The sequence below is a fragment of the Salvia miltiorrhiza genome, chromosome 5, assembly GCF_028751815.1.
Source record: "Salvia miltiorrhiza cultivar Shanhuang (shh) chromosome 5, IMPLAD_Smil_shh, whole genome shotgun sequence".
NCBI lineage: Eukaryota > Viridiplantae > Streptophyta > Magnoliopsida > Lamiales > Lamiaceae > Salvia > Salvia miltiorrhiza.
The window spans coordinates 10,924,433-10,947,365 of NC_080391.1; the positions used below are offsets into that span (position 1 = coordinate 10,924,433).

The 22,933-nt window shown below is 36.0% G+C and overlaps 1 protein-coding gene across 2 annotated transcripts; it reads left to right on the top strand.

Annotated features, from left to right (window-relative positions):
- The first annotated feature begins 15,398 nt into the window (after positions 1-15,398).
- On the top strand, positions 15,399-22,799 carry LOC130985978 (zinc finger CCCH domain-containing protein 37). Of its 2 annotated transcripts, none has more exons than XM_057909230.1 (12): positions 15,399-15,904; positions 17,044-17,291; positions 18,842-18,898; positions 18,986-19,063; positions 19,156-19,218; positions 19,294-19,488; positions 19,914-19,951; positions 20,056-20,102; positions 20,178-20,305; positions 21,034-21,087; positions 21,427-21,570; positions 22,516-22,799. In XM_057909230.1, exons 1-12 carry the CDS (start codon positions 15,565-15,567, stop codon positions 22,663-22,665), a joined length of 1,542 nt encoding a protein of 513 aa, XP_057765213.1. In that variant the 5' UTR covers positions 15,399-15,564; the 3' UTR covers positions 22,666-22,799. The 2 variants fall into 2 exon arrangements, with proteins under 2 accessions (XP_057765213.1, XP_057765214.1); XM_057909231.1 differs by having other exon boundaries at positions 15,400-15,904; positions 17,122-17,291.
- Positions 22,800-22,933: the final 134 nt, after the last annotated feature.

Here is a 22,933-nt window from a genome sequence, read left to right on the forward strand (position 1 = left end):
ATGCCAAGGATATCGTTTGCCAATTGGAAAAAAATGAGCTGGCTGCAAAGAATTCAAGGAAAAAGCGCAAGGCCAATGATGACATGAGGGGTGTCTTCGAGTTTCTTCATGAATTTGGTAGGGAGGCTAATGCCCGTCTGGACAACCTCGCGACATACGTTGGCTATGAGTGGGACCTTGGCATGGCAAAGCAGACCGTCTTTGAACAACTTGGTAAGATTCCTGGCCTTGATGTGAACGAGAAGTTTGATATTTGTGAGATTTTTGGCAGATCAAGTGCAGCGTCTTAAGATCTTCATTGGGCTGCCGGACGAAGCAAAATCTCTTTACGTTGCACGACTCCTTCAATCACGCAGCAATGAAGTGTTGAAGTGTTGAATGAACATGAAAATATTGTTATTACTGAAAATAGAGATGATATGAACGAGCGTGATAATATTGTTAATATGCCAAATGAGGAACATAGAGACAATAGTGAACATTTTATCCCTCCATTTGATATATATGATCTAAGAAATTGGGATAATCTTGATAATCATATGCGTGACATTTTGATCGAAAATGGGCCTATAAGATAAATGAATCTTGTATTTCCTTTGGACAACTTATCTAGACATTTTTCTTATGCTCATTATAGTAAAAAGTTGAGCAATGGTGAAGTGCAAGATCGAAAGTGGTTAGTGTATAGTAAACATGTAGATAGAATATATTGCATTTGCTGTAAGTTATTTAAAAATGTCAACAATACAAGTTCTTTAGCAACTGACGGATATAGTGATTGGAAGCATATTAGTAAACGTCTTCAAGAACATGAAAATTCTATATAACATATTACTAATATGAACACTTGGAATGAATTAAAAATGAGATTAGATAAAAATGAAACAATTGATAAAGACTTACAACGAGAGATCGCTAAAGAAAAATATCGTTGGAGACAAGTTTTAACTAGAATAATAGCAAGCATAAAATATCTTTCTAAATATTGTTTAGCTTTTCGTGGTTCTAATGAGAAACTTTATCAAAATAACAACGACAATTTTTTAGGGTTGAATGAAATGATTGGAGAATTTGATGTTGTGATGCAAGATCATATTAGACGCATACAAAATAGTGAAATTCATTATCACTATCTTGGTCATAAAATTCAAAATGAGTTAATTTCTCTATTGGCTCGTAATGTTAGAAGTATCATTATTAAAAAAATCAAGGATGCAAAATACTTTTCGGTCATTCTTGATTGTACGCCAGATATAAGCCACAAAGAACAAATGACTTTGATAATACGATGTGTTGATATGTCCGATAACAAAGTGAAAATTGAAGAATATTTCCTAGAATTTTTGAAAGTGGATGATACATCTGGACTAGGACTTTTTACAGAATTACAAAATGTGCTAAAATCGCTTGATCTTAATATTGAAGATGTAAGAGGTCAAGGTTATGATAATGGTTCTAATATGAAAGGAAAACACCAAGGAGTTCAAAAAAGATTGCTTGAAATTAATCATAGGGCTTTATATATGCCATGTGCTTGTCATAGTCTTAATCTTACACTTTGTGATATGACACATTCTTGTGTTAAGGCAATTTCTTTTTTTGGAGTGGTACAACGTATATATACATTATTCTCAAGTTCTACAAAAAGATGGAGTATTTTACTTGATAATGTAAATGGATTGACTGTGAAATCTTTGTCAAATACACGTTGGGAAAGTCGTATTAAAAGTGTTCAAGCAATTAGATTTCAATCTGTTGAACTAAGAGATGCTTTATTGAAATTATGTGATATTTGTGATGATGCAAAGTCAAAAAGTGAAGCTGAAAGTTTAGTAGCATCAATGGAAATTTTTGAATTTTTACTCGGTATGGTTATTTGGTATGACATTTTATTTGCAATAAATAAGGTGAGTAAGAAGTTACAATCAAAATCTATGTGCATTGACTCTGTCATGAAACAAATAGAAGGTTTAATATCATATTTTGAAAAATATAGGAATGATGGTTTTGATACAAGTATTGTTATTGGCAAAAGTCTTGCTTCTAATATGAATATAGAGCCAATTTTTCCAGCAAAGCGTCGTATTACTAGAAAAAAACAATTTGATGAGGGAGAAAGTGTTGAAATTTCTTTATCACCTGAAGAGTCATTTAGAATTGAATATTTTGTAGTTGTCGTGGACATGGCAATCGCTTCTTTAAAAATCTAGATTTGAACAAATGAAATATTTTGAACATATATTTGGTTTTATGTTTGATTTAAAACTTTTGAAAGCATTGGATAATGATAAATTAAGAAATCATTGTGTTACTTTGAAATCTACTTTTACTCATGATGATTCATCTGATATTGATTTAGACGATTTATTTATGGAATTAAAAATATTTCAAATGACTTTGCCAAATGAGTTCTCAGCAATTGAAATTCTTGAATTTGTGAAAAATGCAGATTGTTATCCAAATGTTGCAATTGCTTATAAAATCATGTTGACTATGCCCGTTACTGTAGCATCAACTGAGCGGAGTTTTTCGAAGTTGAAATTATTGAAGACATATTTGAGATCGTCAATGTCGCAAGAAAGATTAAATGGTTTAGCAATTTTGGCTATTGAAAAAGATGTTTTAGAGATGCTAGATTCAAATGAGATTATAAATGACTTTGCAAGTCAAAAATCTCGAAGAAATTATTTTGTATAATTAAAAAAATAATTTCTTTTTATATATATAATTGTTATATTGTATTTTTATTATAATAAGTAAAGGGCCCATTTTTTCTAGTTCGCCTTGGGCCCTATATTTGTCAAGACCGGCCCTGTTCCTTACACGTCGCACTAAAAACGAATGAAAGAAGTGATAGGCAAAATTATTTTTAAAAAAATGCTAAAAAATCATATTACTCCACTATATTAAAGATGATATAATATATACACATTATATTAAAATAATTTATACAAAATTTATACTGAAATATATACATATGTATACACACACACACACATATATATATATATATATCTGTGTGTGTGTGTGTGTGTGTTATAATATATTATATCTATATATATTTTTTATATTTAATGAATATATAGTTTAATTTTAAAATTTATATTTTGATAAAATAATGACAAATACAATCTAGGAACAATTATCCTACAATAGATGATCAAGGATCATGACATTTTAAATATTTTCTATGCATTAAATGAATAAATTAATTCAATCAAATTCGACCAACAAACAATTAAACTTTCCAACCGAAATTATAAGTGATTTTGTCAAAAAAAAAATTGTGCGATTATAAGTCATATTTAAGAGATAAAATTAATTAATACTATAAATTATAGTGTCATGATTATATTATAATTAATTTGGTGCGATTATAATTGATACACAACTATAGTGGCTTGATTAATCTTAAATGTTCATTTATTTTATACTTGCTAACTGAATGTTCATGAAAGAAATAAATAATAAATTAATAAATAAATATATAATTTTGTTAAAAGTCCTTAGAAAATCATAAATTTTGATCAATGTTAATATTTTAATACTCCCTCCGTCCGCCAAGATTATGTCACAATTATCGGGCGTCCGCCAAGATTATGTCATTTTCCTTTTAAGGCAATGGTCCCACCATCCTCTTTAATATTTTATCCTTACTAACACTCTTTATTTACAAAAAAACCCACCCAAAATTCAATCTCAATCACACATCTCATACAGTGGTGTGACCATTTCTCCACTACATTAAAATCATCACCAATTTTATTAAATCTTGTGTCCAAGCAATTTGACATAATCTTGGCGGACGGAGGGAGTAATTTTATTTAGGTTTACTAAATATCGTATATACATTAACTGAATATTTTATGATCATTTTAGACAAAAATATGTCATTAGATATTTTATTATAAACATGTAACTGAATATTGTAATCGTAGGTAACACAGACGACCCTTGATTATGCAAAGGTCCGGACCACAATACAGAGATTACTACCAATTACGCATCCTCCACCCCCCTCAGATACGCAAACCATCATTTTAATCTTGAATCCAATTCTTATTTTTGTCCTCAAATTTCAAATATTATCAGACCAAAGTAAGGGCACTCGCTTCTTCTACAATCACCATTCTCGACGCAAATCTGCTGTGCTCGCCCAGGAAGAGCTCGACGCAAGATCTGTTGTGCAAGACCAAGATGAAATATTTATCGGAATCGTAATACGGTATATGCGTAAATCGATTTTGTTCTTCAATCTGTTTTTGATTTGTATTTGAATTTGTGACATCAGATAAATCGATTGTGAGTATTAGGTTTAGTTCGAAAACTGTATATAAATCTTTATTACAGTATTGACAATTAACATCACAAATTTGCGTGATGAGATGTTGTTTTGAATCGAAATCAACAAATTCCATTGTTGCATTTGTACTCAATTTCACATTCGATTCTCCCCCTTTTTCACTCAAACGAAGTAGGGCATTATATATGACAAATTTGCAGAGTGTCCGTGGCTTAATCCTTTTGTGAGGGATGATTTTGATTTTGATATTAACAAATAGATCGATTTAACCCGCGCCCTAATTGCGGGAATGTTCATTTGTAGAACTTGTTGGCGAAAATTGTACATATAATTCAATACAGACTATATTAATAGCAAATGCATGATGGATTGTTTTAAGGGATTTTTTTTTATATATATATTTTTGGTTCTTTTAACTATAATCCATTCATCTTAATTGCTGAAATTTGATTTACGTGTTAGCTTTGTTGGCAAATGATCTTTTGATCAAATGGTATTTTCTCTGTTTTGGTAGGTACTAAACCATCAAGTGTGACGGTCAACTGATATATGGCACAAGAAGCATGGGCTAAGGATATGATTGGCTATACAAAGAGAGACCATACAAATTTTGTCAATAAGCTGAAAATTTTAGCAATAGAAGGGGGTGATGCACAAACACTTTTGAATATTTTAGAAGATCAATCTGCTGAACATGATGACTTCTTTTTCAGAGTAAGATTAGATGATGATGGCAGATTATTTCATGTGTTTTTTAGGGTTTCTATGATGAAAGATAACTTCATAATCTTTGGTGATGTTATGGTATTTGATACTATATACAGAACCAACAAATATAACTTGATTTGTACATCATTTGTTGGAGTGAATAATCATAAGAAAAATGTTATGTTTGGTTGTGCATTGTTATCAAATGAGAATATTGCTACATTTGTATGGTTGTTTGAAACTTTTAAGAAGTGCATGGGGGGGTCGAAGTCATATATCATTGTTCACATATCAGGATTTAGCAAATGACTAAAGCAATTGAGAAAGTATTTCCACATACAAGTCATATGCATTGATGCATATGATTATAAGGAGTGTTGGAAAGTGATGGTTGCAAAGTATGACTTGAAAAACCATTCTTTGATTCAAAGGTTGTATGAGTTAAGGGAAAAGTGGTCTAATGCTTTCAACAAAGAATTATTTTATGCAGGAATTCTTTCATCTCAAAGAAGTGAAAGCACTAACCATGCGTTAGGCTTCAAGGCAAGAAAGACAACAAATTTGACTGAGTTTTATGAACTCTTCAAGCAGACAATCCATTGATGGAGATCGACTGAATTGAATGATGAATTCCAATGTACAAAAGCTCAACCAATGTCATCATTACACATGGGTGGAATTGTTAAGCAAGCTTTTGAGGTATATTCATACTGTCTATAAAGACTTTGAGAAGCAATTCTTCAAAGGTCTTTCTACCCAGTTTTCACTTTTAAGTGATGATTATACCAAGTTAAAGATGGTGAGAATACTTACAGGGTAAGTTTTTATTTGGGGATGAATCCTTTAGTGAGTTGCACCTGCAACATGTTTGAGGAGTGTGGGTTGTTATGTAGTCATTGTTTGAGAATATTACTCACCCATTCAATAGTCAAAATACCAGAATGTTATATAAAAAGGAGGTGGACAAAAGTTGCAAAAGAAGCATTGTGGGATAAAACTTTTGAGCAGCAAATTAAGTAAAAGTGTTCAACCTTGGAGGCATCAAATTGTGAGAAAATGCTTGAATCTAGCTCTACAAGTCCAAGAAAATGAGAATGCAAGAAGAATTGTAGAAGATGGGTTAGAATCTATAAGAATAGCAGCACTTGAAGAATTGAAGAGTGCAATGTCAGAGCCAAATGAAGGTGAACATGTTGAGGCATCCTCCGAATTTAGTATTAGTGTGCAAGATCCTAAAAAATCAGCCAAATGAAGGTGAACATGTTGAGGCATCCTCCGAATTTAGTATTAGTGTGCAAGATCCTAAAAAATCAGTTACAAATGGACGAAAGTAAAGGATCAAAGGACACTTGGAGAAAAATAGACAAAATTGAAGCCCATCCCAGCCCTACATGGGTCGTCGGGCGGGTTGGGCCAAAACGGGCCAAAAACTGAACAAATTTATCGTAAATATTCTACTTTATTAACCATGCTAATAGCCTAATATTAACATATAAATACAACTAAAATAACGAAAACAACAAGAAGTCTTCAAACACTATAAAATATCAAAACTCAAAAAGAAATTATCTCAAATCTACAAACATAATTAGGTAGTTGGGTGGCGGTGGTAGTTGGGTTATTGGAATGGGAGGTAGGATTTTGTTTCTTTTATTCATTTTTTATGCTTAATTAGGTAGATACTTAAATTAGAAATGAATTTAACATTGATTAAGGAATATATAATTCAAAATGATGATTTAAATCCTAATTACTAAACTTATTTTTATTGAAAAATAGCCTATCTTCAGCCCTTATACTACGGGCCAATTTGGCCCGAAATTGACGTAATGCACATTGTACCCGCATTTAAGAAGTTCAGATATTTGTAAGTCTTATGAGTTACTGAAATTGATACTGTAACCGATCAATTTGTCAACGGTACAAAAACATACTTCCATTCTAGTACTAAGTCATACCAGCCCTTCAAGTAGCTCAAATGTCTGATCTTCGTTCAATCGGTACATTTGGTCAGGCCTCATTTGTGCAATTTGTCCATCCGATAGCAAATTCATTCTTTCTGTTGGAAATATGGTTTTAAGACCATATCTGAAATTAATTATTTAATCAAATATTTATTATTTAATTAAAATAATTATTGGATGTTAATCTACGTCTTGAGTAGATGAACGTGGTATACTTGAAGTCTGAAAATCGATTTTCGGTGAGTGAGATATTGTATATCAAAGATTGGATGTTGTGTAGGGAAATAACACTTGGGAAGTGTTATTGTCACACATTAGAAAATGAGAGATGTTCTATCATGTATAAGAATAGCAAAGCACATGGAGCTAATAACTTGTGGCTTGCTAGTGGGCTTGGATGAAGGCCATGACCTCGCGCACACACACACGCGCGCCGCTACCAACGATAGATCGGACGGTCGGGTCGGGTCAGGTCGAGTACGGGCCGCGGCCAAGGACTTATATATTGGCAATTGGTGCTTTGGGTGGTGTTTGGGTCCAAACTATATAATTTTTTGGACAAAATACTTTTGGGCTTTATTTCTTTTGCTGCAGCCAAGAGCAGTTCGAGTTTTTTCAAATTCTGAAACTGCAGAAACGTCCAAAATGAATTTTTTCAATTCTGTAACAACAGAATTCAATCATCTTTATTTCTGTAACATCCAATAACAGCTCCTTGCTGTTTAATGTGATTTAATCCTCTTCATGCATGAGAGTTGCCTATAAATAGAGGTCTAGAGGCATGACATTGACACATAAAAAATTATGCATAAACTCTCACGCATCCTGCACTATGTTCTAGCTTTGTTTTCAATCCTATTCCGTTCGCCAGAGCTCGCTGGATTGTGGTGTCACATCCAATGAGACGTCGCCGTTTTATCTTTGGGGAAGATTCGCCAAACACCGTGAGCATTACCGGGGCGATAATTTTCTTGTGGGAAGAGTTCCATCTCGACTCGGCGTCTTTCACGTATGTTTTACTTCATTGTAATCTGTTTTAGTTTATCCTTGTTACCTCTAATTTTTCCTATTTTCTTAGTTCAGTTTTAAGTTCTAAAAGTTCATTTGAATTGTAAAAGTTTACTCGATCGTGTACCTGGTGAGAACAATCGCAAGAAGATTAAACGTTGTGGTCGCACGTTCGAGTTTGAACTTTTAATTTGTACTAAAACTTTCGAAACTTAAACCTTTGCTTGGAGAAATGGCGTCCACCACTCCTATCTTCGGCTTCACCACCAACGACTCCACCTCATCCGCTACCATTGGCTCCACCACCTCCGCCACCATTGGTTCCACCACTCCTATCATCGTGACTTCCTCATTTGGTTCAATGGGTGGTTCCATTTCCACCATGGCTCCGTTGCAAACGTCGAGGACGTTGGGTCTTGCCAAGAAACCCACTATTTTCTCGGGCAAGAACTTCAAGTATTGGCAAGAAAAGATGTTATTCTACCTCACAACCGTGGGGTTTGCCGGGTTCTTGAAGGAGGATAGGCCACCAACCCCGAGTGAAGGGGAGACGAGCTTTGAAGTTCGGGCTGGGTATGACAATTGGTGTCAAAGCGACTACTTGTGCCGCAACACCGTTCTCATGTCCTTGGACGAACGGCTCTACAATGTGTTCAAAGTACACAAGACCTCGAAAGAGGTATGGGAGGCACTTGCTCTCAAATATCAAGTGGACGAGGCGAATACCAAAAAGTATGTCGTCGTCAAGTGGTTGGACTACAAGATGGTAGACTCCCGTCCCGTGATGGATCAAGTGAAAGAGTTCCAAACTCTTTCACATGACATTCAAGCTAAAGGAAGGCCTTTGGCGGATGCGCTACTTGTGGCGATCTTGATCGAGAAGTTGCCCCCAAGTTGGAAGAGCTTCCAAAACCTTTTGAAGCACGAGCGCTCGGAAATGTTCGTGCAAATATTGGTGTCAAAGCTTCAAATGGAGGATCACGTGCGGAGTCGTGATCAAAAGGGCAAAGCGCTGATGGATGCAAAGATGTCACCGAGAAAGGCGGTCCTTCCAACAAGCGCGGTCGCCCGAACCCCAACACGAAGGGCAAATGGAAGCAAGGTGGTGGTCAGTCATTAAAGTTTGATGGTGTTTGTTTCAATTTTGACAAGTATGGTCACATGCGAAAGATTGTAGAAAGCAAAAGCGGAAGAAAGTGAAGAACAACGTCAACAGCGTCGAGAAGGACTTTGACGATTGGAACCAAGATGACTTCGCGGCTATGATTTCTGAGGTGAATCATGTTGATAGCCCAAATGCTTGGTTCGTGGACACCGACGCTACCGTCCACATATGCATCAACCGTGACTTGTTCGACAACTACAAAGAAGTGGAGAGCAAGACAATCATGGAGGCTAGCGAGCAGACTTCTCAAGTCGTTGGCATGGAAGACATGACCCTTCAACTTACCTCTGGCATGAAGATCACTTTGAAGGATGTGTTGCATGTTCCCACTGTCCGAAAGAATCTAATTTCAGGCATTAAGCTTACTAAGAAGGATTTTGAACTATTTTTCAAATCTGATTATGTTGTAATTCGCAAGTGGGAAAGTTCATTGGGAAAGGCTATGCCTCCGAAGGACTTTTCAAACTTGGCATGAGAGCTTGTAAGTCTGCCAAGGCAATTGCTGATAAGAATGAATCTACTTATTCTGCTTACTTGCTTGAGTGTTCCGATTTATGGCATTATAGACTTGGAGATGTTAATCTAAATGCTATAAAAAGATTAGTAAAAATAAATTTACTAAAAGTTGATGAATTTAACTCACAAGAAAAATGTGAAGTTTGTGTTGAAGCCAAAATGACTAAGTTACCGTTTAAATCGGTTGAAAGGAGCACTAAACCTCTAGAATTAATTCATACCGATGTATGTGATTTAAAGTTTGTGCAAACTAGAGGTGGTAAGAAGTACTTTATTATCTTTATTGATGATTGCACAAAATATTGTTATATTTAAAAAGTAAAGATGATGCTATTGAATTTTTTAGAAACTTAAAAAATGAAGCCCAGAATCAACTTGGTTGTCGAATTAAGATGGTTTGAAGTGATAGAGGTGGAGAATATGTAGCTCCGTTTGCTGAATTATGCAACGAAAGTGGTATAATCCATCAAACGACGGCTCCTTATTCACCACAATCTAACGACGTTGTTGAACGAAAAAATCGAACTCTTTAGGAGATGATGAATGCCTTGTTGATAAGTTCAGGATTACCCCAGAACATGTGGGGGGAAGCTGTTCTAACGGTTAATTATATCTTGAACAAGATTCCACTCGAAGGGAAAGACATAACTCCGTATGAGCTGTGGAAAGAAAGAAAACCTTCGTATAAATACCTCAAAGTGTGGGGTGTTTAGCTAAGGTGGAAGTGCCTCTACCAAAAAGCAAGTTACAATTGGACCAAAAATGGTGGATTGTATCTTCATTGGATATGCACTTAATAGCAGTGCCTATCGTTTCCTAGTGCATAAATCGGAGATACCCGATATACATGTAGGGACAACGATAGAATCAAGGAATGCTATATTCTTTGAAAATATCTATCCTAATAAGGGTAAGATAGAGTCAAACTCTAACGATGGAGTTGAATGTTTAGCTACGAGTTCTAAACCTATAGACGTAGCTAGCAAGTCTACACAAGTAGATGATGCCACGAGTTCTAATCCTGTACCATATAATAGGAAAAGACCAAGGTCTAAACCCGTGGTTGTAGAACCGAGACGTGGGGAACGAGTTAGAAAGGCTAAAGTCTATGGACCGGATTAATTACGTTGTCTTAATGCTAGACGGTGAACCGATGATGAACAAAGAAGCATTGTCTAGCTCCGGTGCAGCTCTTTGGAAAGAAGCCATCGATATTGAGAATGATTTCATTATGCAGAATCACACTTGGGTGTTAGTAGACCTACCACCTAGTTGTAAAGCTTTAGGATGCAAATGGATCCTAAGGAAGAAGTACAAATCTGATGGTACTATAGATAAGTACAAAGTCCGACTTGTCGTTCAAGGTTTTAGGCAGAAAAAAGGGTATGATTTCTTCGATACCTACTCGCATGTGACTAGGTTGACATCTATTAGGATGCTTCTCGCTATTGCTACCTTGCACAATCTCGAGATTTACCAAATGGATGTGAAAACTGCGTTCTTGTACGACGAGTTGGAAGATGAAATTTATAGGAAGCAACCTAAAGGATTTTGTAGTACCTGGGCAAGAGCACAAAGTATGCAAACTCCAACGGTCTTTGTATGGATTGAAGCAAGTACCGCTCAATGGCACTTGAAATTTGACGGTGTAATGTTGTCAAATGGTTTTAGAATCAATGAATGTGACAAGTGTGTCTACATTAAAAATTATGATAACGACTATGTTATTGCTTGTCTTTATGTAGATGATATGCTCATCATGGGAAGCAATTCCCGTGTGATTCAAGAAACGAAAAGTATGCTAAGTAAAAACTTTAGCATGAAAGATATGAGTTTAGCTGATGTTATTTTTGAAATTAAGATTCTAAGAAGACTTGATGGTATTGCTATAACACAATCTCACTATGTTGAGAAAGTGTTAAAGAAGTTCAATGCTTTTGACAAGCCAATAGTTAAGACACCATGGGAACCTAGTGTACACTTGAGTGTGCATAAGGGAGAACCTGTTGATGCAATAGAATATGCTAAGATTATTGTGAGCCTGATGTATCTAACAAATTGCACTCGTCCCGATATAACATGTTCGATCAACAAGTTAAGTAGCTTTACAGCCAATCCTAGTAATGAACATTGGAAAGCTCTTGAAAGAGTTTTGAGATATTTGAAATATACTCAGAACTATGCAATTCATTATACTAGGGAGCCCCCTGTACTTGAAGGGTACTATGATGTAAATTGGATATCTGATGCAAAAGACTCGTTCTCAACGAGCGGTTATGTATTCACTGTGGTGGTGGTGTTGTGTCTTGGAAATCCAAGAAGCAAACTTGTATTGCTAGATCGACCATGGAATCTGAATTTATAGATTTGGATAAAGCTGGTGAAGAAGCCGAGTGACTTAAAAATTTTCTCGAGGATATTCCATGTTGGTCGAAACCTATGTCGTCCGTAATAATTCATTGTGATAGTCAAGCAGCTATCGGACGAGCACAAAATAATTTATATAACGGTAAGTCTAGACATATACGTCAACGTCATAATACCGTGAGACATCTGATTACGTGTGGAGTTATTACAATTGACTATATTAGATCAATTGATAATATAGCAAATCCCTTGACTAAAAGTATCCATCGAGATCAGATGTATAAGCTGTTAGGGGGAATGAGTTTGAAATCCACTTCATAAGAATGATCATAGTAGAAACCCAACTATGGTGACTGGAGGATCTCAAGAACTTGGTTCAATGAGACAACTAAGCTATGACAATCTGTGTGTTGAACACTCGAATTACCTATTCCTTGTAGAACAGTGAGTGTTCGGAAACCTGCATGTGGTGAGGTTAAGTCTTTGACTTTTAATGACTCTAGAATACCTCAATGAGGTCAAGTATAGCATGATACTTGAGATTAAGAGTCACTTATATAAGTGTGAAGTGTGGCCGCTTCGATAGACGCACTTATGAATCCAAAGGGGTGTTCTAAGGCCTGTAATGGGCACAAACGTGTGAACGAATAAGGATTGAAGCAAGGATTGAAGCAATATTGTGCCAATATTGTTGACTTAGTATACACCAATGATGACTAGTTCAAGGAACAATATCCACTAGGCCGCCAGTAGACTCGATAATATTGACTATGGTAGGTTCAAAGCCACAAGCTACCTTTCCAAATGCAATGTTGTTTCTTAAGAGGACTGAGCTAAGTGTCTACATACATTTGCATATGGCTTTCTCACTCATGTGGGGGATTGTTGGAAATATGGTTTTAAGACCATATCTGAAATTAATTATTTAATTAAATATTTATTATTTAATTGAAATAATTATTGGATGTTAATATACATCTCGAGTAGATGAACACGGTATACTAGAAGTCTCAAAACCGATTTCCGGTGAGTGAGATATTGTATATCAAAGATTGGATGTTGTGTAGGGAAATAACACTTGTCCCACATTGGAAAATGAGTGATGTTCTATCATGTATAAGAATAGCAAAGCACATGGAACTAATAACTTGTGTGGCTTGCTAGAGGGCTTGGATGAAGGCCATGGCCTCGCGCACACACACGCGCACGCCGCCGCCGCCGATCGATCGAACCGGCGGGTACGGGTACTGGCCAAGGACTTGGATCTTGGCAATTGGTGCTTTGGGTGGTATTTGGGTCCAAACTATATAATTTTTTGGACAAAATACTTTTGGGCTTTATTTCTTTTTGGCCCAACTGTTAATTAGTTTTCAAGCCCAATGCCTCATAGCCCAAGCCCGCATGCTGCAACCAAGAGCAGTTCGAATTTTTTCAAATTCTTAAACTACAGAAACGTCCAAAATGCTCCATGCTGTTTAATGTGATTTAATCCTCCCCATGAATGAGAGTTGCCTATAAATAGAGGTCTAGAGGCATGACATTGACACACAAAAAATTATGCATAAATTCTCATGCATCCTGCACTCTGTTCTAGCTTTGTTTTCAATCCTATTCTGTTCGCTGGATTGTGGTGTTACATCCAACAAGGCGTCACCGTTTTACCTTTGGGGAAGATTCGCCAAACACCGCGAGCACTACCGGGGCAATAATCTTCTTGCGGGAAGAGTTCCATCTCGACTCGGCGTCTTTCACGTTTGTTTTACTTCATTGTAATCTGTTTTAGTTTATCCTTGTTACCTCTAATTTTTTCTATTTTCTTAGTTCAGTTTTAAGTTGTAAACGTTCATTTGAGTTGTAAAAGTTTACTCGATCGTGTACCCGGTGATAACACTTTCAACAACTCTGCTACCGCTTCGACGATCTCCGGTGCTTGCCAGCTGAAACCGAATACATAAGTTCCCCGGCGCCCCTGAGCTCTTCAAGGGCCACCATGTCTCCAACATCCACCAATTTGATGATTGAGTTTTGCTTCAGATTTTGAAGCACAACAATGAGTCTTTCTCTGGTGGTTTGAACTCGTGCAGTCTCTAGTACTATTTGATTTTGTAGTTCACCGATGGGACTTGATGTGCATCAATATCCTCGATTAGATGTGCTGCAAGCTGTTCAGCAACAACCAATTCTCCTCGCTTCCTTAGAAGGCCAGCTCGGTGAGTCGTCAAATCTGTGCCTAAGCTGCGAGCCTCGTTCCAGTGACTCGTCACCTAACAACAGTACAATGATATATGTTTGCTGGTGCTTCAACTTGATCTATGTGGCCAATGATACTACATTCACTGCTATATTAAATAGATATAGGAAAAGTTTTTCTAGATTGACTATCATGTCCATTAGATCGGACATGTTTAAACGTTTTTCTTTAAGTTTTATTTTTTTCCTTATTTTCTCATTTTTTTTCTAACATTTTGATTTATTATATATATGTATTTCTATTTTTTATGTGTAAAAATTATTAATAGATTAAAATAACATTACTATTGACGAAACAAAAATTAACGGGATAAGTAAAACAATTAAGAACACAAAGATTTACATGGTTCGATCATGAGATCTATCTTTATGGGAGATTGCCGAAGCTTCCATTATATTTGAGAGAATTTACATTTACAAGTTTTAGCTCCTGATAAGAGAGAGAATCCGTCCTGGCTTATAGGTGAAGACGCTATTTATAATATACAATTGCAAAGACACAAAACTCCAATGATAGGCTGTATTAACATGCAAATAAGTATAATACATAGCAGCAAACACGCCCTATGATAACCATAATGGATGCTTTTAGAAAATTAATTACATAAAATATCGACTTATTTAGTTTTTTGTACTCCCTCCGTCCCAATAAAAGTGGCCACTTTTTTTTGGGCACGGAAATTAAGAAGGAGATTGTTATGTTTTAATTGAGTGCGACCCACCAAAATTAGTGAGTAACTTTTAGAAAGTGACCTACATTTGTTGACCAAATTAGTGAGTAATTTTGACATTTTTAGAAAGTGGCCTACAATTGTTGACCAAATTAGTGAGTAATTGTTGTCTTAATTAAAGTAAACTTTTGCCATTTTTAGAAAGTAGCCACTTTTAATGGGACACCCAAAAAGAAAATGTGGCCACTTTTATTGGGACGGAGGGAGTATTTACTTTTTTCTGTAAACACTACTACTTAACCCAACAGAAATTATTAATTTTCGTAGGTATTTATGTATAGTCCTTTCCTTTGGTATTGTATCAAAATCTGGCAGCTTTAATCTAGAGTTGCAATGAAATCGAATCGGGACAATAAACGGAGTAACTGCATAGAGGAAAACGGGTTTATTTCCCGTTTGACGGTTGACCCGTATTAGGAAGGAATTGAGGATATTTGATTTAACTCACGCAAATTGAATTCTGAACTAGTTTAGTAGCACTACATCATTCTCCTCTAGCCCGGACCTACTTAGCAGTTAGGGCTTCTTCACTAATCATAACACTTCATCTTCATGTCGAACCAGCTCTACGGCTACACCTCCACCACTTACGGCGGAGGCGCCGGCTCCGGCTCCGGCGGCAGTATATTCAACTCGAGATCCGCCGCCGACGCCTACATCCCGTCCGACTCCTCATTGCTCGGCACTTCTTCTAGGTACTTGAGCGCTGACCTACTCTCCTCTTCTTCCGCCCTCTCCTCTTCACTGCTCTACAATCCCGAGAGCTACTCTAGGATCCCCGGCCTCTCCGCCACCATTCCCACGCGCTCCTACGGCCCACCTGGTGTCGATGTGGCGGCTAGTGTCCCCACCGACCCGCTTTATGCTGGTTTGAAGCGTACTTCATCTGAATGTAAGGAATCTTCACCATTTCTCGTGTTATTTCTGACCTAATTCCTTCCTCTATTTGGTCGCAATGGCCTAGTTTTTGCTAATTGTTGTAGGAAGGATCTTGGTAGTGGTTATATGAGATTGAACTTGATTTATGCTATGGTAAATTTATGACAATGCCGAGCGCAAAATGTGAGTTACTGGCATGGGTCGATTAGATTTGTAATTCAGGAGTTCTTTGAGCAACTGAGTGAAAAAAATGTTACCGTTTTTAGAGTATTGTAAGATCGCCTGAGCTTTTCTTCTAAGTTGGAAGTGGCAGATTGATGTGTCTGCAATTGCTGCTATAGACTGTGGAGAATTCTCCTAGAGCCGACTATTCTCTTTTAATCAGTATGCACTGAAAATTTTCCTGCTTATCTGAAGTCGAAGCGAATATCTATTGATGAATTTCACAGCTGATAATATGATATATTTTATTCATTCATTTAGTGAGTTTGGATGTTATACTGTAATATACTATTCAATCCTGTGAACTCATTTGAAACTTTCTTCTTAAAAGTGATGTGGCTTTGGTATCATTTAACCGTACTTAAAGTAATTGGTCTCTGTCCCTCTCGATGAAATATATTGCTTTACATCATCAACAGCATTAAAAGTAGGTCCTTTGGTGAGAGGAGAATATGTTTTGGAGCTGCGTTTGAAAAACTTTCCGTAGAAAGGCTACCATAACTTGAATATGTGATGGGTGCTTGTGAAGAAAGTAATTTGAAGAAGCATTAATCCATACTAATAGAATAACCATGTAATTCTCTGGTATATTTGCTGTGTTTCATAAAGTTATATTCTTTTTAATTTTGATCTAATCCACTATTCATTATATGTGTCATCATCAGTGATATGGTGGCACTATATTGGCTATAAACTTTATTTACAGAATGAATAGTACTTATTTATGAAAAATCTGAAGTCATATGGGTATATATATAACTGTTATTCCAAGCTTATTTGATTTTCGGTCTTTACTGGTCTGATATTAACAATATTAAGCAGTTAATACAATTTTCCTTGACTTCTTTCAAGATATATAAGAAAAAATCCTATTTATGTAATAACTTATATTACGGGTTTTCATGTAATACGTGTCTACTATCCGTCTAGCACTCTATCACCAGACTCTTTTGGGTGCCCATAACAAGATTGGGCAAACTGATGCTTGGTATTCATCAAACCCTTTAGTCAAGCGCACTAGATATGAGAGTACGAGCCATTTGCCCATATACCCCCAGAGGCCTGGAGAGAAGGACTGTGCCTTTTATATGCAAACAAGAACCTGTAAGTTTGGAGAGAGCTGCAAGTTTGACCATCCTGTTTGGGTCCCAGAAGGGGGAATCCCTGATTGGAAAGAGGTGATCCTTTTTGCTATTCTATTATTTAGTAATACTTCATTAGTTCAGTTACTTAAATTATTTTCTACTTATATCATATCCCTACATTCAAGTTGGTTTATTTGGTTGTCGTACAATTAGTTTATTGTATTATGATTAGTAATCAATTATTATCTAATCCTACTTCTTATATGTAATACATCACGTGATCTGGCACTGTGTCCATGACAATATTATCTTAATATTTTGAGCAACGTTGACAAGAATCGTATTTTTTATCATGATATGTGCACTGATATCACATTTTTACATTCTAAATGGTTTAAGTTGTTACTAGTTAATTATTTTGCTTTCATAATGAGAGGCTCTAATATTAAGTTCTATTTCTTAAATAGTGCAAAATTGGTCTTACTCTGAGAATCTATATTATCTTTTTATGGTCACATATAATATTGTGATCTGATGGGAAATGTTACATTTCACCATTCTACGTCTTAGATAATGTAGTTGTCAATGGTTATGCTATTGATACATTAGAATGTCTACCTTGTTAACAGTACAACCCGGGTATATTGCTCCCTTCCTAATAAAATCTTCAGTTGGCTCATTGGCAACAAGGTTTCAATCATATTGTCTCGTTTTTGCTTCATACCTTGTGTGAGCTCTATTATGCCTATTTAGTTTGGGCAATCAAATAATGCGATATGATACCACATTGAGTGGTGCATATCTTGTACCTGTCTATGTTACCTTTCTTTATTTCTGATATTAGGGACGTTGAATTCACAGTATCTTTTGTGGCTGGTCCTCTGGTAATGCTATTTTTAAATTATTTCTTTCAGGGGTGAAAATATGCATGTATTTTCTTACATGCAGCATAGATGATGGAAAAACAAGTAGTGCTTAAGGTGGTAGCTTCCCATGAAAAAAATTGGAATTTTGGCTGCTGTGTACTGTATAGATATGTCCTTTATGTTCACTAATTTCACTAGGCTGATGCTTCTAAGATGGACGGTGAAAGTATTCCTCGTGTAGTCATGTTGCATGAATGCATTATCATTGTTGTGTGCTGAGATTGCATCCCGTTGGGAAACTAGGTGAGGTGGGTGTTGCTGAAAGATTAGAGTTTCTCTGGAGAAAGCATATCAATACGGGTACTCATGTACTATTTCTTGCCAGCTATATTAAGTTCTTTAGACAATGCATGTACTTATCTGAAATGTTTAAGAGTTACACTCAAATGACACCCCATCACTCTGTGGTTTCATTTTTAATGAGCTAACTTCCAGAATTTACACAAAATTATTGTAAGTGAAAGAAAGTTTGTTGTGCGAAACACAGTTTTATTCATAATTGCATATTAGAATGTTTGTCATGTATGTCATTAGCAGGAGTTTAGATCAAATTATAGGCTTACCGTTACCTTTTTGTAGAAGTACAAGTACTTATGCTATTGTTTCTCCATTTAAATTATTGCACTACTTTTTCTGTGGGGGGTAATACTGTACATGTTTCTTGGCATGCTTTTATCATAATGAAATATTTCACACGATCTTTCATTTGCAATACAGGTCCCACTGGTGCCTAGTGAAGCCCTTCCTGAGAGACCTGGCGAGCCAGATTGTCCTGTAAGATTGATTGAAAATAATTTTTCCCTACTATAGCATGGATTTTCTAGACTTAACTTTGTATTTCTCTGTTAAAAAATGTTTCAGTACTTCTTGAAGACTCAAAGATGCAAGTTTGGTGTTAGGTGCAAATTCAACCACCCTAAAGATAGCATCCTGCCTCCAGTAAGTCCTCCTGGAATGGTCTGTTATTTTGTTTGATGAGAATATTTATGCTGTCTAAATTTCCAACTGTTTTCTTGTTCATTCAATTTCAGGGTGCTCCTGAGGAAGGTGACATCTCTGCCTTACCCGAGAGACCGTCAGAGCCTCCATGTGCTGTAAGATGCTTTCCAATGAGGGCATTAGTTTTTTCTTGAATCTTTAAGCAACCCAATTCTCTGTAATTTAAGCAGTTCTATGTGAAGACTGGGAAATGTAAATTTGGTTCAACCTGCAAATTTCACCACCCCAAAGGAGTTCAGATTCAATCAATTGGGGAAGAGAATCTTAATGGGCTGCAGAGTAACATGCTTGGAGACAACAAGGCAATGCAAACACCTTTTGCCCCTGCTCTGTTGCACAATACCAAGGGCCTTCCCATCAGACCGGTATGCTTATTTAAAGATATTTATAATTTGATAGTTGTCATTTCACTTGTGCTGAAATGTTCTATAGTTCTCATTTAATTTGGCTTTGGAGAAAATATTTTGCTTATCATGTGCTGAAAACATTTTCTCCATTGTTTTCAAATTGTTATGTTCAATAAATGAAATGCTTGATGTAGTTGTCATGGTTTCTGGTTTGCTCCTGCTTATTACCCATGACGTAAACTTCCTCCTGGTCATCTCATATCTCATGTAGCCTACCGTTTTCTGGTCTGCTATGAAATGAAGTTCTCAACTAGAAAGATTTGAATTTCCAATCCAATTTCCAGAAAGCTATTTAAAGTTGAAAGCTTGAGGCTGATAAACTTGTATTGTTGCTTGGTGACTGTCTAAACCCCTATGACATCCTTTTATGTTTCATTTGACAGGGTGAAGAAGATTGCCCATTCTATTTGAAAACTGGCAGGTCATTATTTAATTACTATTATATCATTGAAGGGCTTGTAATGTAGCTTTAGTGTACATAGCAAGAATGACAGCTTACTAATATATTTCATTCCATTCAATCAGCTGTAAGTATGGAGCCACATGCCGCTACAGCCATCCAGACAGATATGGTATGGAGATATTTCTATATTATGCCACTTTTTTCCGCTTAATCACATTTTATTTATGAGCTTGATGTTCTGCAGTGATCAATCCACAAGCTGCTATTGCTTCTTCTCTTCTTACCTCACCCTCAGCCCATTACAATCTTGGTGTTGTTGCTCCGACAGTATCTCTGTTGCCAAATTTTGATCCAAGGATCACTCAAACAACGGTAAAGTTGAACTTTTGTACATCATGTTGCATAACATATTTGGAATTCTCAGATTATGTATTGCATCTAGGGGTGTAAGCAAGCTGAGCCGACAGTGAGCTACTAAAAATTTGACCCAAAACTCGTAGGCTAATGAGCAATATCAATCTTTGTAGTACTTGCCCCACAAGCTCGTTTGTCAACTCGTTATAAGCTCGCCGGCAACTTATAGAAGATTATACTAGTAGCTTCAAACTTGATATTTACTTGTTCTTTTTTAATTAAAAATTATAAAAGAGGTCAATTTTCTTATTATTTATAAATTATAATTTAACTATATTCTAGATGTTACATAACTATTATGTAGCAGCTAGAGCTTTTCCTCACTGAACTTTGAGCTTGGTATACTAGCAGTTCAATCTCGAGCTTGTCAATACTTGGCTCTCTATTATTTGTGTCTTTTTTTTTTTTGATAGAATAACAGTATTAAATAAAGAAATTTAAAGGCCGCGCCACGGTGGACTCGATCCCAAGACCTTTGGCCTTAGGCATTAACCACTCTACCGCTTGGCCAACACACACACACACAATTTGTCTTTCTTAGTTTATTGGTGAAGTGGTTAGAGGGTCTACTGAAAAGCTATATAACTGGTGCCTGTTGCTGGCACTGAGTTTATTATTACTGTTAATTTTGTAACTGATTTCATATATGATGTTCTTATAGTATGCCTTAATTTTGCTGGTTGCAGGTTGGTTTGACTACAACTATTTACCCTCAACGACCTGGACAGCAGGAATGTGACGTACGTATTGCTCTATTTCCATTACTTATTTACTTGACTTTAAGAGACCCTGTAATGTTCTATTATTTGATATGAACCTTGGTGTTCTATTTTGCCTTTCACTTAATTATGAAGGACCAATTATAAAATCAGACCATATAATTAGTCACTTGCAAAAGTTCTTGATGGATTGCACCGATGGATTGCACCAATAGCTTTTTAAACTGTTTATTTTTGCTGTTATGTTTTTTACATCTCTCATAATTGAATGCATAGTTTTCTCTTACCATGCATTTGTTCTGAAGTTGTATTATTCTCTTTTTTGCAATGTTTTACTAATTTTGTTCTTTCTGTTCCAAGTATTACATGAAAACTGGGATATGCAAGTTTGGGAATAACTGCAGATTTCACCATCCCGTCGATTGGTCAGCACCCACTGCATCAGCTACAGAGTCTCCACAGCAAAATGTGAAACTAACTCTTGCTGGCCTGCCAAGAAGAGAGGTATTTTTTGACATAAAGACCTTGATTCCACTTCATCATATTATTTTGGAAATACTGGTTAGTTTTCCTTCAGTTTTTGGGAAAGTCATAACTAGGCCACTTTAGGTAATATTTTTGCTGGAGGCTAAAGTTGCTTATTAATTTTCTTATTGCGTGGGATGGTCATACGATGACATTGAAGGATCATTTCTGAAGCCATAGCTTATAGCAAATCCCAAATGGTTCAACCTTCTAGTTCGTTTAGCGGTTTAGGTTGACATTGATTCCTTTTGCATGCCTAGTGTGTGTTGCTCAAGGAAGAAGTTCCGGCAGGAGTGCGGTCCTTCAGGCTTTGATTGTGGTGTGATTAACATATTCTTTATATGATAAGTTAGCTTATAGTTTTTGAATTACTGTCTTCTTTTTGCAAAAATGACTTACAAGAAAACATAAGCCAGCAATTTTGACAAGATCTAATACATAAAATAAAATTAGACTTGGAAGGGGTTGTTTGGCTAGGGGTTACAAGCGTTCGACAGTTATTTCCGTAAATACTACTCCCTCCGTCCCAGCTTTAAGTATCCATATTTTCATTTTAGTCCGTCCACATTTTGGTATTCATTTCTATTTTTAGTAAAAGTAGATGGGACCCTTACTCTACTTAATTACTTTAATACTCACATAAAAGGTGGGACCCTTATTCCCTTCACAATGGATACTAAAAACTGAGACGGAGGGAGTATATCTTATTTGCTCCCGAATAAGATGCTAGGTACTCTTTGAAGAAGGTCGAAAGTTGGCGTCTTGAGTTGTTTTTAACTCCACCTCTCAGTTCTCCTTCATTCATTAGTTTTTAGCATCCATATTACAGCTTAATTCGTAAAATTTTATTGTAGTTGTTAATTTGTTATGTTTCCCTTATGTTGATTGTGAAAGAAGCAACTATTGAAGTGATCGTATATGCAGGGTGCTATCAATTGCCCATATTATATGAAGACTGGAACATGCAAGTATGGGGCAACATGCAAGTTTGACCACCCACCTCCTGGAGAGGTGATGGCGGCCATGACAACATCTTCTGCACTTGGTGAAGTCAAAGACAATGGAGATGTGTAAATCACTAGTCATAGTTCTCTTATCTGCCCACTTTTTCCTAAATTGTTATTTTGGCTATGTCAACTTGATTTATTTGATCAGAACCTTGTTTATTTTCTTATATTTGAAAGACCTAAATTCTTTTATTGATTAAACCTCTAATATTTTCCTTCTTTGTAATTTTGATTATATAGGCTCGTTTGAATGTGTGATGAGACTCGGGCCTTTTTCCAATATTTTTGTGCCTTGTTTTGTTTTTGTCTAGTACAGTATTAAAATGTATTTTGCT

Bases quoted from the DNA above. Each gene is read 5' to 3' on its own strand.
- LOC130985978 (XM_057909230.1), top strand. From the start codon at position 15,565: ATGTCGAACCAGCTCTACGGCTACACCTCCACCACTTACGGCGGAGGC. The intron at 15,905-17,043 runs GTAAGGAATCTT...CTATCCGTCTAG, and splicing joins GAAGCGTACTTCATCTGAAT to CACTCTATCACCAGACTCTT. The intron at 20,103-20,177 runs GTATGGAGATAT...GATGTTCTGCAG, and splicing joins CAGCCATCCAGACAGATATG to TGATCAATCCACAAGCTGCT.